The sequence below is a fragment of the Rhinolophus sinicus genome, linkage group LG02 (assembly GCF_036562045.2).
Source record: "Rhinolophus sinicus isolate RSC01 linkage group LG02, ASM3656204v1, whole genome shotgun sequence".
NCBI classification, from domain to species: Eukaryota; Metazoa; Chordata; class Mammalia; order Chiroptera; family Rhinolophidae; genus Rhinolophus; species Rhinolophus sinicus.
This window is the reverse complement of record NC_133752.1, coordinates 44,026,006-44,044,831: the sequence shown is the minus strand read 5'-3', so window position 1 is coordinate 44,044,831 and position 18,826 is coordinate 44,026,006. Positions and strand designations below refer to the sequence as shown.

Here is an 18,826-nt window from a genome sequence, read left to right as displayed (position 1 = left end):
TAAAAATATATATAAAACTAAGAAGGCCTAGTTTTGAATTGGTATACAAATTAAAGATTTGAGAAAAATAAATTAATATTATAAAATGATTTAGCAAGGAAATTTAAATAACTTGTTAAAAGTTAACCGTGTTCATTATCATGTAATAAATTTCTATGATCACAGCCTTCAGTAAATCTCCAAGAGAAATCTCTTTACACCATACATTTATGAGGGGAAAAAAATGAATAAGCTGACACCATAATTTATTTTTTAAAGCACCTTCAAAGACATGCCATTCAATAAATCCAGATTAAGTACACGCTCATATTTTCTAAAATGTGATACATTAAGTTCACAAGTGAAATGATGTCCTGAAATAAAAAAACAGGGTTTAAGATAGAGTTTTCTGGATTTTATCTTGAGATTATCTAACTGGGAAAATTTATTTCCCTTGGTTTTACAAGTAGAAAACTCATGACCTAAATTTACTGAAGTCTATATTTCTGCAAAAATAGCTAATGGGATGAATATTGGGCAAGTTTTCTTTTAACATGAGCTGATAATGTATGCTATATAATTGTTTCTCATTTCCATACTTTTAATAACTAAAAATAACATTTATTTAGCATTTATTATATACCTATAATAACAACTTTAGACCAAGTATAATGATGAGCAACCAGTTCTCCCTCTCCTTAACCACTGGAGTAATTATCTTAAACTTAGTTGTCCTCATAATTGGAATTTGGAATTTTATAACCCTACTCAACATATTAAGTAATTCATTTATTTGATATGGAAGAGGGATGGTACTATAGCAGCTGATTTATACTAATACATTTCTCTTGCCAGACTGTTTATGACAACATTTTTCATTTATACTAGTACTAGGGTGCTTGATTGGTACAATGGCTGTAAAGATTTTAGCAGCATTTTCCATAGTGTTCTGGGCAACACTCGTTTAATTCAACCCTAGTAACTACTGAAAAAGGTCAAATAAGTTTGAGAAACCATGGCTTAAACTAAATTATGCAAATTCTTTACTGTAGGAAATCTGTTTCTTTAATATGCTATAGAAAGACACAATATGCAAAGTTTCCCAACATTATAGAGCCATGAAAACATAAGCTGGTGGGCTACCGTTCTTCAGACAATGTTTTGTAAAATATTGCCTTATTGTTCAAACTTCAGTTGCTGTGCATACACGCACACACACACGCGCACACACACGCACACACACAAATACATACCCAAACCCAACTTTACATACTATCATTCAGAAGGCTCAAAAATTCTAACTGTTTCAGTAGTTATCCTTGCAGCCCATCTCCATAGTCTCCGTTAGATGATAGTGTTAGTTGTATTCTTTGAGTTTTACCCAGGCTCTTAACCTTGTAACATGCATATCTACTTTCCCAACATAGATTCTCCTTCAACTATCAGAATGGAATACTGTTAATTTAGGTAGGCCCTCTTCAAATAGTAGTCTCCAACTGTACGCTATTTAATTCTTATTAAAATCATGCTTAATAACATCACATTTATGGAAGTTTCCCTAAAAGGCAATTTACTTGTCTTGTCCAATACTGGATTGCAATAGAGCAAATGTAAGCTGCATACTTTAACTTAGCTTCTAGCAAAATCAGTTTCAATGGGTTCTGATTTAGTTTTACACCCTCTTTTTTCATCAAAAATATGTATAAAATAGTCATTGAAATACTTTTCTCCACTAGCTGTAGAAATGCTGCTCAAGATAGGTCCGCTATAAAGTAACAAACAACACCTATATAATACATATTATTTGCCTTCAGTATTCTAGATGCTTTGTATACGTTAATTCACTTACTTCTTTTAGAAAAATCCCCAGCTAGTGAGAAGTAAGCAGAAATTTGAACCAAGGAGGTCTGGCTCCAGTGATTACAGTCTCAGCCACAATACTATTGTATTGTATAGTACTGTTAATACTATACGATACTCCCCTCTGTTAATACTCCCCTCTGATTTTTCCCCATTTCTATTTTACAATTCAGTGATAGAAATATGTTGTTTTTGTGAGGCACTATTATGTTTATTGCTTTCTGATCATATGAATTACATTTCTGATCATATCTCTTGTTTTATCACATTTCTCTGGAAGGTTGAAGTACACACAACATGAAACTCGGTTATAGCAGGTATGGGCTCTTAATGTAGTCAAATTTTGGTCCTCCTTTGTTTTTTCTATTCTGTGACTACCGTCCTCCTCCTCCTTATCATAACCAAGGCAATTTTCATCAGTTTTGCTGTTTCTTTCTTGTAATAGTCTTATAGATTTATTTAAATTCTTGTTGAAATTAGGCCAAATAGAGATAAATACAATAAATAATTTACTGATCATCTCAAGAGTATTTCTTAAAATGTCTTCTGAATCATCAAATAAATGTTATAATTAATATAGTTTAGTGTCATAATATTTTACTGTATATTACAAGAGATTTTACTTCGAAAAATCACAATCCTTGCATGTTATTTATGTTAGCAGTTTGCCAGAATATTAAGTTAGTCAGAATACTCACCTAAAATACTATACTATTTTATAAACTACACATAGCTGGTAAATTCAGAGTCATGATTCTTGACAGTTAACTATATTGTGTTTTATTTATTTATAGTAAATATTTACTTATTTAAAAATATTTACTAAAGAATTAACGTTACAAAGTTGATGTTCCTTTAGAATGCTCCTCTATGGACACAGTGATTGATTACAATTGCATTCTGAATGATCTATGTGATTATTAGATATTTTCAACATCATCTCTGGATATAATAAGCTGATGGAGCTTACCTGTTGTCACACCGTGAACCACTCCTTCCTTGGTTTTGGAGCCTATAAAAACAAACAAATTCAAAACATGAATTTCAAACTGGACTATATTGCTGATAGCTAATTTTAAATACAACTAATAATAATAAAAAAAAGAATCTCAATCTTTCGAAGCCCATATGCAAAGATATCCTCAGAACTAAAAAACCTAAACCAAGGAAATGCGATAATCACTATAACGAATAGAAGAAAGCAAAGCTAACAGGAGGTTCTCACCAATTAAGATTTTAGCACACATGTTGATTTTTTATCCTCTGGTGTCCCATTTCATATACCAACATACAGAGAAGAAGAAAAAAGTGAGATAACACTGGACTTGAATGGGAAGATGATTTTGGAATCAGAATGTAGAAGTTTTACTAAAGTTCAGTACAACAGAGATTACTTAACTCATGAAAAACAACTAGAAGGGGGAGAGAAAGAAGGAATCAACATTTCTTCGAACACCTATTATGTAAAAGGCATTTTACATCTCATTTTATTTGATCTTCGTAACACCCATTTCATATAGGTGTATTATGTTCATTATGTGTATGAAGAAATTACAAATCAAAGTTAAATGATTCATTGAAAGTTGCACAGTTAATAACTGACTACAAGTACATTCAAATTAAGATCTCTATGACTTTAATTGTATATATACTCTTTCCATTAAGCCAGGCAAACCTTTAGAAGGAATGCAGTATTTTATCATTCAAGTATTACTAATGCTAGTTTCAAGGAGGGGCAAGATAGGATCTTTCTCGAAATCTTGACCAACTTTTATACAAATAGTTTATTAACATCTGTCATTAAAACTAAGTTTGTTAAAAATTTTTTTCATAAGCTCTCTAATGTTAGATTTTTCAGTGTAATTCATACCAGTTTTTTAATAAAATATTTTTGAAGAAAATAACAATGGATTGGAAATTTATTTGAGAACTAACTAATAAGTCAAATAATGCAGTTCTATCAGATAAAAAGAATATAAAGAAGTGCGGACATAAAAAGTAGGAAATGATTGAAACCTGTACTTAAATATTAAGATAGTCACCAATCTTAAGTTTAAAAATGCAGTTTTGCAAACCCTTACTAAGTATGCTAGAAATAACTGTAAACACATTTGAAAACAAAAAGTGTGAGCCTCAGTTTCCTTATCAGTAAAATTAATACATAAGATGAATTAAATAATTTCTAAGAAGCTGGTTTTTCAACTGGCAAGTGCAGCAGAATTAACTGGGTGGGAGTGAAGTTAAAAATGCTGACTATTGAGTCAAAACCTCAAATATTCAGTAAATATTAGCCACAGGTATTTACATTTTTAATAACCCTCATGACCTAATGCAGGTAACTCATGGATTAAATTTGAGAAACAATGTTCCAAGGCATTTTCTAGTTCCAAATTTACTTAAAATTTACAAGCATGTATTTATGATTTAAATAATATCATGATCAAAAAGATGTTCTAAGTAAATATACAGGATCACATTGAAAATGTTCATAAACTATATTTATGAAAATATAAAAATATGGCATTAAGTGAAATTTGCCTGTATCATATTTCAATTTTCCATTTTACAAAACAGTCAAGGGAAGTTTCTACATTTAATAAAATAATTTATATTTATTTAAGAGCTTCCAATTTGAGTTTCTTTAAAGAAGTCAATTAAAATAAAACATAATCTATAGTTTTGTAAAATAGTTAAGAATGTGGGCTCTGGATTCAGAATTTCCAGATTTAAATCTTTATTTCGCCATATAATAAAATATACACGATTCGGTTAAAGTTCAAAGGAAATTATACAGAAAAAAGTCTTAAAACTGGTGTACAGTAATTACTTAGTAAGTGATACTGTTATCATTATTTAAATATAATATTTGTAAAGGGATTTGCAGTTTAAAACGGGAAAAAAATCACCAAATTATAAGTTCATATAAAGAAAATTGCAGTGTTAAATATGTTAAAGAATACAGGATAGTTATATATATATGTGTATATATATATATATTATATATATATATATAATATATATATATATATATTATATATATAATATGGTATATGTGTTTGTACTTTGCAGGCAATGCTCATTTTGCATAGTCCCATAGGATTATAAAATGACTGTACACCAGCTGAGTTGAAGTTGTGGAAAGTGATATTAATAATCAATGATTAAAATGAAGAATAATTAAGTGGTAAACAGTTGTTCCATGACCTTTAATATTTTTTATCTAAACTCTCTAAATCATTTATAAATGTACAGGGGAATAAAACATTAGAAAAATTAATATGTACTTAGTATACTATAATTTAAAACACTGAAAATTAAAGTGTTTTATTTCTTTGTAAAAAACATACTGAGTACTTTAAACACTGCTGTCTTCTCATTCTCATGTAACTTCCTATAGGGAGAGAGCATCTTTTCTAAGCCTTAGAAAATTTGTAAAAGTGGAGCACTTTCCACAATGTTATCCTTTATTCTTTTGATGTCATGACATGTCTTTGACTATTCTTTGAAATGGAGGTGTTTTTGTGGCACCACTTCCTCTGGGATATCTTCACCTTATTCATCACAACCACTTTTTCCATGTATGTTGAGACCTTCACCTTCAATAAGTTTCTCTGGCTGCACCTCAGGAATCTCTTGAACTGTAGCAGTACTAACATTCCCAGTCAACTATTTCTTCTATAAATAAATTTATGTTTGATACAAATTTTACTTCCAGCATTTTTCACTTCATTTCTTTGCTGCAGTTTCATCTTTTTGGGCCACATTTCCTTTTCAATTATGCATTTTTATAGAACACTGTGTGAATTTTTTACTGGGAGATAGGGCAGCAACACAAGTACAGGTTTTGCTCTCTGCATGAACTGACTAGCAGATGTGCAGTGATCAATCACCGACAGACTTTGAAAGAAGCAATGTGATTTGATCATGGATTACAGTGGGTTTTTGTTATTTATGCAGTGATTTGTGGCCTAAGAGCTAAGAGCTGTTTGTATTTTTTGCAATCACTCGCAGTTTATGTATTGTGGTCACAGAAATTTCAGCTGTGTTGTTAGGGACTGGTGTTATTTAATTATCTGTGGTGACTGAAATTCATGTATCCTGGAACTATGTCTAGTGAAAACAGCCTGTACTTGAGAGAATATTTCTTATCACTATCCACCTGCCACCCCTTCCTACCCATATGGTAAAAAAATGACTAGCAGAAAAAAACGTTTAACAACTGGTCTATGGTCTTTCCTCTCTGCCTCAGTAGTACCTAAGAATTTGACTGTTGGCTAAATCACAGACTGTATCCTGAATCAAGATAAATGAGAGTCTTGATAAGGTTGCTTCTTTTAATTGATGAATAATCTGTAATTGAAAACATGTAGGTGCCAAAATAGGTGCCAAGTGGCTATGTGACTATAAAAGCCAAAGGAACACCAGAATTGATGGCTTTCTTGAGCTAAAATGGCCCACATGTAGCCCATCTTTTCTCACATGGCTTCACAAAACTGTGAGTGGAAAATGTCAGAAGTAATGCCTAGGAGTTACAAGAACTCAACTATGCTGTCGTTGTGCAAGTTCTGTTGGCTTTCTAGTGCAGGTTAAGCATATCGTGAGTTGAGAGTTTGATTTTAATCCACATTTGGGACTACTAGTGCTTACTGGGAAAAGTGTCATTAGAAGACTTTTGAAGGCCATTTTCTTGCCTTTACTGTTGTAGTACTTAGCATTATACACAGAGAACAAATTTATTTCTGCTTTTGAATTTGACTTGCAATATATAATTTCTGAGGTATTTGATTGAGAACCTTTGTCTATTAAATTGAAGTATATTCATTGAAAATTTGCATATATCACAAAAGGAGAAAAGAAATCATAAAAATAACATTGATTCTTATGATAGTTCTTCAATTAGTTAAAATATAGCTTCCGAAAGTATGATACTATAAATGAATAACATCACTTTTTACATGATGTTTATGAAAACAGTGTGCCAAACTTCTTCAGCCACAGTGAAACTAGAAAATATTTTTTAGTCATTTCCAATCTTTCAAACTAGTATTGATAATAGGTTTTGTAATAAAGGATGAAAAGATAAAAGAAAATATGTTGACAAAGTAATTATTCCGTTGCAGAGTTTATTTGATAAAAATAGCCATGGCTCCTATACATAAAAGTGTGCATTACAAAAATCTTCAACAAAATATTAGTGAATTAAATCCAGAAATGTATAAGAAGAATTTTATATACCATGACCTAGTGGGATTGATTCCAGATATGGAAGTCTGGTTCAATGTTCAAAAAGTAAAGTAATCCATCACATCCACAGGCTAAAAAAAGACAAATCACATGATCTTATCAATAGATGCAGAAAAAGTATTTGATAAAATTTACGATAAAAACTCCCAGTAAACTACAAATAAAGGGTAATTCCATCAACTTAAAAGAATATTTACAAAAATCCTACAGCTAACATCGTATTTCATGGTGAGAAACTAGAAGCTTTCCTACTAAGACCAGGAACAAGGCAAGGATGCCCTTTTCATCACTCCTTTTCAACATCATACTGGAAGTCCAAGCTAATGCAATAGTACGAGAAAAGGAAATAAAAAGTATACAGACTGGGAAAGAAGAAATAAAACTGTCTTTATTTGCAGATGACATGATAGTCTACGTAGAAAATCCAAAAGAATCAAAACAAAACAACAAACAAAACAAAACAAAACAAACCCTCCTGAAACTAATAAGTGATTATAGCAAGGTTGCAGGATACAGAGTTAATAAATAAAAGTCAACTACTTTCCTATGTATTAACAATGAATAAGATGAATTTGAATTTAAAAACAAAATGCCACTTACATTAGTACCCCAAAAATGAAATTCTTAGGTATAAATTGAATAGAATATATACAAATCTATATAAGGTAAACTACAAAGGTCTGATGAACAAAATCAAAGAAGTAAATAAATATAGAGATATTCTGTGTTCATGACTAGGAAGACTCAACATTGTCAAGATGTCATTTCTTCCCAATTTGATCTATAGTTCAATGCAGTCTCAATCAAAATCCCACCAAGTTATTTTATGGATATACATAAAACAGATTCTAAAGTTTATGTGGAGAGGAAAAAGGCCCAGAATAGCCAATACAATATTGAAGAAGAACAAAGTTAGAGAACTGACACTATCTGACTTCAAGACTTAATATAAAGCTAGAGTGTAGTATTGACAAAAGAATAGACAAATGGATCAATGGAACAAGAGCCCCAATATAGAACCACATACTCATAAATATGGTCAACTGATTTTTGACAAAGTAGCAAAGGCAATACAAATGGAGCAAAGATAGTCCTTTCAACAAATGATGCTGAAACAACTGGACATCCATGTGACAAAGAAAAGAATCTACATACTGACTTTACACCCTACACACACACACACACACACACACACACACACACAAATAAATAAATAATAAACACCACACGCCTCGAAAGAAATCATAGCCATAAATATAAGATGTAAAACACCTAGAAGATAACAAAGGAGAAAACTTCCGTGACCATGGGAATGTCAATGGCTTTTTATATACAACACAAAGACATAACCCAGGAAAGAAAGAATCAATTAACTGGATTTCATTAATATGAAAAACTTCTTCTCTGGGAAAGACAATGCCAAAAGAATAATAATAAAGCAAGCTACAGGCTATGAGAAAATATTTGAAGAACCTACATCTGAAAAGGGATTGTTATCCAAATTATACAAAGAACTCTCAAAACTCAACAATAAGAAAATAAATAACCCAATTATAAAATAGGCAAAAGACCTGAACAGACACCTCACCAAAGAAGATTTACAGATGGCAAATGAGCATATGAAAAGATTCTCCACATGCTATTTCACCAGTGAAATGCAAATTAAAAGAGCAATGAGATACCAGTACACACTTGTTAAAAGGGCCAAAATCCAAACACTAAGTGCTGGTGAGGATGTGAAGCAACAGGAACTCTCATTCATTGCAGGTGGGAATGGAAAATGGTGCAGCCCCTTTGGAAGAGAGTTAGCAGTACCTTGCAAAACAAAGCATATTCTTACCATACAAGCTAGCAGTCGTATTTACGCAAAGGAGCTGGAAATTTATATCCACACAAAAACCTGCACATGGATGTTTATAGCACCTTTATTCATAATTGCCAAAACTTGGAAGAAAACAAGATGTCTTTCAGTAGGTGAATGGATAAACTGTGGCACATCCAGACAATAGATTATTCAGTGCTAGAAAGAAATGCGCTGATAAGCCATGCAAAGACATGGAGGAACCATAAATGCATATTACTAAGTGAAAGAAGTCAGTTTGAACAGGCAACATGCAATATGATTCCAACTATATTACATTCGGGAAAGGCAAAACTATGGAGAGAGTAAAAAGATTAGTGGTTGCCAGGGGCTAGGGGAGGGGGATGAATAGACAGAACAGAGAGGATTTCTAGGGCATTAAAACTACTCTGTATGATACCATCATGATGGATACATGTTATTATACATTTGCCCAAAACTATATAATGTATAACACCAAGAATGAACCCTAACATACACTATGGACTCTGGGTGATAACGATGTGTCAATGTAGGTTCATCAATTGTAACAAATATACTACTCTGGTGGGGGGTATTTATTAATAGGGGAGGCTGTGCAAGTTTGGGGACAGGGGGTACATGGGAAAACTCTGCACGTTCCTCTCAATTTTGCTGTGAATCTAAAACTGCTCTAAATAATGTGTTTAATCTTTTTACAGTATGCTTTATTACTCATATGTTGTGTAATTACGACATTCTCACAAAAACTCTGCAAGGTAGTTGCATTAATCAAAATTGTGTTTTTACAAACAAGGAAAGTGACATTCAGAGATGTTAAGTATCTTCCCCAGTATCCTAAAGGTAATAAGTAGTGTTGGTTGTACTAGAATTTAGGTTTGTCTGACATAAAGGAGAAAGTTTATGTTATTTCTACTTTACCAGGAGTCAGCAAATGATTGCCTATGGGCTAAATCAACTGACCACCTGTTTGGTAACATTAAGTCTTGTTGGAACACAGTCACACTAATTATTCTCTGTGGCTTCTTTCACACTACAGCAGCCGATGAAACAAAGATATCATGGCTTAAAATATTTATTATCTAGCCCTTTATAGAAAAAGGTTGCAACAACTGAACTATACCATTGTGTATTCCCATGGTCATTTCTCATCCTAAATCCTGTGTTTGAGTTCAACTTTTACTTAGACATCATAACATAACTAATAAATAATTTATACAGCATACTATATGTTAAATACCATGATAGATATTAAACATGATTTTTTAATGTGACATGTAAACAAATTACAATTTTATGTAATAACCTCAGAGTGAATGACAGAATAATTTTTGAAAATAAAATTTTATTTGTCCAAACTCATTCTTGACAATGAAAACAAATAAGTATTCCAGATGATAAAAATCTGTTTATTACCTGGAAAAGAACAATGCAGTAATTTGATATTTAGTAGTTTCTGGACTCACTACAAACCAACTGAGTGAATGTTATCATCATAAAAGAATCTTTACAGTTACTAAGTTATAAAGTAACTGGACTCAAAGAATAGTTGCAAGCATGTACTTGCACAACTTGGAAAACTGGAGACAAATATAAAGATACTAACTAGCTGCATGTCACTGATTCAGCATTCTAAATTCCATCTAAAAAGATATAATTCACACTTCACACACACACACACACACACACACACACAAACTTGAAATTAACTCATCAATTTTTTTTCTCTTGTAACATTTTAATTCAATGATTTTCTGAAAAATATGTTTTCAGATCTAGAAAGTAATTTAACTGAAGATTTGTGGTAAGACAACCAACATTGAAGAGTTTATGAACAGTGAGAAAAATAATAATATGAGAGGCATTCATAAAAATCATTCTAAGTATAACTTTTCTCCAGCCCATCTCTGTTAGAAAGACAGTGTAGGTTTCTATCACCCCACAGATAGGCATGGTACCTAATATGTTCATCCTTCACCTTTCTGCTCATCTTGTGGCTACTGCTGCTACCGGCCAGGGCCACCAGAGAATGTGGAAAAACTCAGGAGGGGAGAGGAGAGGCAGAATGGGCTGTGCTTGAGTGTGTGTATGTGTGTCCCTGTGGATAACTTTGTATATATGTGTATTCCTTCCCCCAAAGAATTTAAAGTTTGTAAAATAACATGCAACCTAAAAAAGTTCAAGATAAGAAAAAGAGAGTCAGGGTCCGCATGAATACTCCAAGGTGGGAATTTAGGAACAGGTAGAAATGATAAGCAACAACCTCATTATTTATTATATGTATTAGTGGATAAATGAACTATATAAATGTCTCTGAGATATTAGTAGCAGCCCTCAACCACTCCTTTGAACTTAGTTTCTAGCTTGCCAAATGGTCACAGGAATAACTCCCCCAAAGGTGGTTCTGTCCTTTTCTTTTCCGGGCCATAGCAGATCTCTTTTTAGGTATCCCGTGGCCATTTCAAGGTCTTATTTAAAAAAAAAAAGTACCCTAAAATTAGCAAATATTATTCCGGATAATAAAAGAAATCAAGGACCCACGAATGATTTTGGTTCTTAAAAATATTGATTATTTTTTAAAAGACTGGGTTTTTAAAAACATCCTCTGAAATATAGTCATTTATGCACAGAAACATTTTTAAAAAGAAACAAAAAAAGTCCTAAGTGTTATTGAGAAATTCAATAATCTGGAAAAACAAAAGATTAGACCCACTTTTTGCTATTAGCTCAAAAATACACAGTCACATATCTGACTCAGTCTATCCTTTTGACAAGTGATGAAGAAAAAATGAATCAAGTGAGAAATACCACCATTGAGACCGTCAATTATCCTAACCCACCAGTCATAAATAAATATCAAAATGGCATTTGGGGCTTACCTACCTACATAGAGAACACCCTCTTTTGTCTTTCCTGCTGCTTCTGCCACACCCTGTTTGGTTTTCTCAGCAGCAGCCACGACTCCCTCCTTGGCCTTCGAAAGTCCTTTCATGAATACATCCATGGCTAATGAATTCCTTTACACCACACTGGAGAACACAAAATGCACTTTGAATGAGAACTTTTGGGTAAAACAAAACAAAACTATAACCACCCAAAGTGAAATCCCCTGAAAGGTCAGTGAAACTCCCCAAAGCGTGAGACTCTTTTAAATGTATCCTTAGACAAAGAAAAGAAGTCTTTTTTTTTTTCTTCTTTTTTCTGTCAGCTTTTCCATTACAAATTTAGCACCCCAATCCATCTTGGCTAGTAAAAGTCTAGCCGCCTAAACATGGTTTAGGATGAATCATCTCAGCTGTTCTTACTGCATTTCCAAAGCGGAGGTGCATGAAAAGATGGACCCTTCTTTCAACTTCCTAGGGTCCAAACGGTGGCAGTATAAAGTTAGAAGTACGTTTAGAAGATAGATCACAGGGAAAGAAAGGGAGCTGGAGGCATGGGGTCAAGGACACTTAAAATGAATCCAAGAAGAGGGCTAATAGGTTGATCAGGGAGAGCGGGGAAGAGACCTACTCACCCTGGGTGTGGCTGAACCTCAGGCCCTCATTGAGCCCACCGCAGGCGCTCTAATCCCCGGGACCATCCACCCCCGCCCGCAGCTATCTACACGGAGCAGGCGCCTGTTCACACCCGCCGGCTGTCTAGAGACTCCCGCGACACTGGATGGGGTGTTCTCCGCGTGCGCGTAAACCTACTCCCTACCCCGCACCTGTTAACCCCTTACCACCTGTTGACTTGCCCTCTCTGCACTTCCATTTAATTATTTGCCAAACACAGGTAGTTGTTTACTGTACTGAGAGAACCGTGAGGGCGTCCTGGGGTATTTAAGATAAGAGAGACGTAAAGTTGGATGCTCACTCTCCATCCAGCATCCTTGCGTTTCCCAAAGGAAAAGCGATTCCCTGAGCAGCCTGACCTCTCAGCTTCTGAGGACGAGACGAGGGAAGTATGTAAAGCTGGAGGAAAGCCCGGTCACTTACTTTCTTCAAGCTACCAAAGGGACATACCCATCTCCTAAACTAGATAGAGAGGGTCCTCTCTGCCTGCAGCACCAACCCCCCTGCCAGGCGTCTACAATGACTCCTCTCCCACCAGGTGTTCTCCAGGCTTTCCAAAGCTGCCCATTCAGATCCACAGGTACTTACCCGAGTCCCTCTGTTCCTCAGAATTACGATACCACCCCCCTCCCGTAAAAAATTTAAACAATTCCCAAATATTATTTAAATGGGAAAAGGGAGCGTAAGGCGCGCACGGGAAGGGCCGCGGCGGCACCCGAAGAAGGATGGTCCCCAGAGGAGGCCGCTGTGAGCACAACCCAGCGATGAGAGGCCAGGGGCATGGGAGGCAACCCACGAACCTGTCGTCGAATAGCCACTCCCCGTCCCCCGCACAAGAGGACCCCAGAGAAAAAGATAGAGGGATGGAAGGGAAGGCGGGGAGAACGCGCGAAGGATGCTAAAGGCAAGACTGGGTCCCCAGGTCGGCTCTAAAACCAGCACACACCTCACCCGCGTCCCCGCGCTCGGTCACTCGCCCCCTTTCTCGGGTCCCTTCTCGTCGTCGCGGTCTTTCTCCTCTTTTTCCTCCTCCTCCTCTTCTGCTCAACGCCCCCGCAGCTGATTTGTCAGCGCCTCTCCCCTCCCCTCTCCTGCCTCTCGCTGCTTTCCGCGCCGCCTGCACTTCACTCCTCTTCTGGATGGGGATGGGGATGGGGATGGGGGTGGGGTGGGGGTGGGGGTGGGGGGAAAGCTGTACCTTCAATTCCAGCCGCCCTCCTGGTCCTGGGAGGCGGGAAGGTGGGGGTGTTCTGAGCTTCACCTCAAGTTCAGAGTCACAGGGACTCTTGGGGCGATCCGGAGCCGTTAAGCTTGGCTGACATCTCTCTACCTCTTTCCCTCCCCTGTCTCTGCCTTTCCTTCTGGATCCTCACGGGTACCCCCAGGTCAGAACCTACCTGGGGGCGTGGGGGTCTGAGGGATCAACCACCAAACATAGAGCCAAGCTCTTGGGGAGCTGCTGAAGGAGACAGCTCAAGAAGGTGCCACACCGGCACCGCCAAGAGCACGTTTCCCTCGGATCGCTGAAATTTGATTAATGATCGTAGGACCCAACGTTAAGGGTGCTTTTGCTTAAATATCCTCTATTTTCGTTTGCTCTGAACCTTGCCTGTGCCCGAAAGGGCCCTGCGGGTAGAGAGGAGACAAATAAGGAAGAGTTACAGGTTGAGGAGGCAGGAGAAAGCTTGTCAAATCCTCTTCCCACTCCACTATCACCATTTTCTTTTCCACCAATCAGGGGCTGCCAGACGCAGGTTTTCGCATCAGCTGAACAAGGAATAAAAATATTCCTTAGCCGTCGAAACCAAGCGGTCGTAAGGCTTTTAGATATCGAAATGGAATTTACTTTAAAGACTCAAGTGTCTGGTTCAGGAGCATAAACCTAGCGTGGTTTATGCTCCTGAACCATCATATCCAATTTCTTCTTCGATCCCTTCTGAAACCGCGATTTTACACACCACTCACCTTTCTGACACCTGATTCACGTTGTCCTCGGAGCTGACAACCCCCTCTCTCAACACACGCACACACACACCCGGAGACACACAAACACGCGACAAACACGCGCAGGCTTCAAGACAATTATTGCGTTGCTTAATACATTTTCACCTCTTTCAGAGCTGGAGGGAAAAAGCTGTTCCCGGATCACACCGAATGGAGATCCAAGCTCCTCCTAACAGAATGCCTTTGCTTTTTTCTTTTGCCTGGATTGGGAGGGTGATTTTTAGCACTGGAAGGGAAAAATAAGTCTTTGCGATGCGTTTTTATTTTTTATTTTTTATTTTTTATTGGTGGGGTGTTCTTTCACCCTTGCACTCACTTGTGTTTGAAATCTGAGTAAAATGAAATTTAAATCTACAAAACAACCATTTGAAACCGAAAGGGACAGGAAGCAAGTATACATTATTGATTAAACAACTCCTTGCATCACTGGTCTACCCTTTTTAATAGTAGCCTTTCCAAAACTCTCCTGTTGTTTCCTTGGGGTCAGAGAAAGAAGGTTAAACTTGAAAGCTGGTTTGTTGTCTGGCTTTGAGACTTTCTACAAGTTTTGTCCTCTTTCACTTTTGTAAATGAGGAGTTAACACAAATAACACCTCTTTTTTTGACCTTTTATTATGGAAAATGTTTAAACATATACAAAAGTAGAGAAAATAAAAGACTCTCTTGTGAATAGCACCCAACTTCCACCATTTTTCAATTTATGGCTAGTCATCTATATGCCTGTCCACTTCCCAATTTTTATCAGTTCTCCTGCATTTTTTACTAAATTCCAAGAATTACATATGTCTTTTTCATCTGTAAATATTTTAGCATGCATCCATGGCAGATAAGAATAATGGATAACAACAATAATGTTTAGATGGTCTTTTTTTTAACTGAAGTATAATTTATAGACAGTGAAATGCTCAAATCTTAAGATCTTCAAATTAGTTTTGTAAAACATATGCATTCATGTAGCTCACACCATTTTGAAGACAGAACAGTTTCACAACCCCAGAAAGTTCCTTCCTGCCCTTCTTAGTTGTGCATATTCAAGAATTTCAAAAATGGAATTGTACAGTATGAAGTTGTTTTTTTGTATCTGGCTCCTTTCACTCAGCATAATATGTGTGAAGTTCATTCATGTTGTCACATATATCAGTAGTTTGTTTATTTTTATTGCTCTTGATTATTATTTTTTTATTACTGACAATGATAAATGTTTTCCACTGTGACCCATCACAGCTAGGTCCCTTGATAGACTATTATGACAATTATTTAACATACTATTTCATATGACATATTTATAGTTTAACAGAAACTTCTGAAGGGGAGGAAATGACTGATATTTTAGATCCCACTGCAGACCAATGAGAGAATTGTTTTGAGCAGTCGTTACTTTTTTGTCTTTGCTATAGGACAGCATGATTCCAAACCTTTAAATTGTACTTGGCAAAGGACCAATGTACTATATTATTTAATCATAACAAGTGGGTAAGTTAAGTTTTATTATGTATGTTTTATGGACAGGGAATCTGAAGCTCAAAGATTTTCAGTAACAGAATTAGATTGTCTAGTTCTTGAGTAGCAGAGCTGAGATAATCTAGCAGGAACTGTTCCAGAAGGCACATTTGTCTCCAGAATTAGCATTTACTCTCTGGAACCTTACAGATGGGTTATGTTATCAAATGGGAGGGAAAAGCTGAGACCCAACTGTGTTAGAAATAACCTTTAAATTTGGATGTGACAATGGAAATCCAGGAGAATTTTTGTTATTATAAAACAGTGCATTCATATTTGACATTTTGCCTTTTCTATATTGGTAATTTTCAGCAGGGGGAAATGATTCCTCACAACCCACACACACACAAAAAGGCAAAACAATTTTTTTGTCATTTTAAATTACAAGTTTATGTTTTACTCCTCTTTTCGCCCATTAAAGTGCCTTGAACATAGTAAGCATTCAATAAACTTTTAATTACTAATAATATTAATAGTGACATTATGTTCTACCTGTAGTCTCTTAGCTCTGTATTTGTAAAGCGGCAGAACTACTCAAGAACAAAGAAGGGAACTAAATGCTACTAAAGATTTTTTTCATCATTGATTGATAGCATGGCCCTGAGTAAAATTTTAACTCTCTGAATATAACTTTGAAAATAATCTTATTGAACGGCCTGTACCTCATAAGGGATATAGAAGAATAATCTATTGGGAAATATTACTAATGTGTACATTTTGTTAGTGTACATCATACATGTTGGGCTTTCTCTTTGACAAATGAATTCTAAATATTTTGCTACTCTTATATAGGATTGTTGTATTTGAGTTTAATACAGTAAATTAGTTACAGATTAACATTCTATGAAATGCATAGTTAACCTAAACTCTCTTTGTCTTCTCATTAAACATGGATTTTTAGGTGTGCCATGTAGTAAGCTTGTGCTGCAATGAAATGACGTGAAAAATGAGGAATCTGCCCATGACCAAGTGATGAAAGAGATTTTAATCTGTTTCTTATCTTCTCTTTGCACCTTCCTCTCATGTTATGCAAATGTATGAAAAATATGAGGTAGTGAGATCTTGGTTGGCTCCCTTGTAATTTCCTAGTAGGCATAGAGGGGAAAGCCTAATGCATACAGTTGGGATGGCATTGTGTATGATTTTGGAAAGAGGCTGAGCTTGAAACAGGGCAATAGGGTTACTCGAAAGAGATATGAAGAGCAATGAAGAGGGAGTATAGCATTCAAGGAAGATTCTCCAGTTTGACCCCAGGGGCAACTTCATGTTGTTGTTACAGTACTGCTGGCAGCAAAAAATAATGGACATTTATTCCAGCATAATGTAGTTTATCATATTTATTAATATGATGATATTAGTATATCCTCAACAATGTAGAAATCGTGACCACAGGAAAGTGCCATGCAAAGTATGTAAAATTAAATTGTATATCATTTTAAATGTCCCTGTGTTTTTTGTGGTACTAAAGATATGAGGACATGCAAGAATCCAAGTTAAAGTCTTCAAAGTCAGACAGAAGAGATATTTAAATATTTTAGGATCGAAAAAGTTGAGATGAGTATTAGAAGGAGAAACATATTTATGAGTTCAAGAAATGCACTAAAACCTGGTGAACATGGTTGGCTTATAAGAGTGGAGAAACTGCATGCAAGTTAAACTTGGTATCACTAATCCAGAGCAAGTATCTAACCTCTCTAAATCTCTAATTTTTTTATTTACAAAATGAGGATGACATTTTACTTGTGTGATTGTTGCAAGGGATAAATAATATAGTTTTAGTAAAGAACAAAGCACAGTGGAATCTGTCAATACAAGTAATTATTATTATCTAGCCCCCATGTTTTAGGGTGCCTTAAGAAATACTTTTTCCATTGCAGTAGTTTTCAACATTTTCCCAGCACCCCCCCCCAACTTCCCATCTCACCCTAAACAAACTTATGTTATCTAATGCCTCTTCATCAATAACTTTGGCTAATTATGGTATGTAGGTAAAAAATTTCCCACCATGGATGGAAGTTGTGAGGAGATAGGATGGGAGGATTCAAGGAGCATTGATAGGAGTCATTAATTTAAAATCTGCCAAAAATCTCTTTTTTCACCCTAATGTGTGGATTATAGTAACATCATTCACAGATCACATCAGTAGCCCGAAGAAATATAGTGACAGTGGTAGAATTAATATTCTCTATCTTTATTGACAGTTTTATATTCTTGGAACCTGGTTTCTTTAAAGGCGCAGTGTAAGAGCTCTGTACAAGTTCTGTTGATTTGCCAAGGGAGAAAAATAAAATGATGTAACAAATGTTCCAAGTTTGCCAGACTTGTTGTGACAGCAGCTCTAAAAGGCTTCAGAATGAATATCCAATTCAGAGATAAACTCAGCCTCTAATGTTCCAGGTGAGTGAAGAATGGACAGACTGATAAGACAATGACAGATCTACTTCTGCTTCTCAACTGCATTTGTGTTCAGAAAGGCAGAAAATAAATGGATGAAAAAACATTTCAGGGGAATTTATAATGATTTATGCAGTGTTTTGGACTGAAATAATGCCTTTGCCAAGAGAGAAATCATAGCAAACTAATAAAATGAGCATGTTCCATATAATATCAAAATTATCCAGGCGTCTAATATAGTGTCTCTACAGATAATTTGCATATGCAGTGGCATTTAGATATTTTCTTCCACGCTATTTAAAAAGCATATCATTAATGTTTTGATAGCTTGTTACCCCACATTATTATTGAGCTTAAGAAAGGGAAATTATTCAGAGAAGAAATTGTTTCTTAATGGTTATTTGATAAATACTTTAACATCAAAAACTATCCATGTCAATGAATACAG

General features: G+C 35.5%; 1 protein-coding gene across 9 annotated transcripts in view; it reads right to left on the bottom strand.

Annotated features, from left to right (window-relative positions):
• SNCA (synuclein alpha) overlaps positions 1 to 14,685 on the bottom strand; it is a 106,593-nt gene extending 91,908 nt beyond the window's left edge. Inside the window, exons 1-3 of one of the 9 annotated variants that reach the window (XM_019741167.2) lie at positions 14,590 to 14,685; positions 11,807 to 11,952; positions 2,810 to 2,851 (exon numbers count right to left, since the gene is read on the bottom strand). In XM_019741167.2, the coding sequence (XP_019596726.1) occupies positions 2,810 to 2,851; positions 11,807 to 11,927 (163 nt within the window). In that variant the 5' untranslated portion in view covers positions 11,928 to 11,952; positions 14,590 to 14,685. The other 8 variants (XM_019741170.2, XM_019741168.2, XM_019741165.2 and 5 more) reach the window with 8 other exon arrangements.
• Positions 14,686 to 18,826: the final 4,141 nt, after the last annotated feature.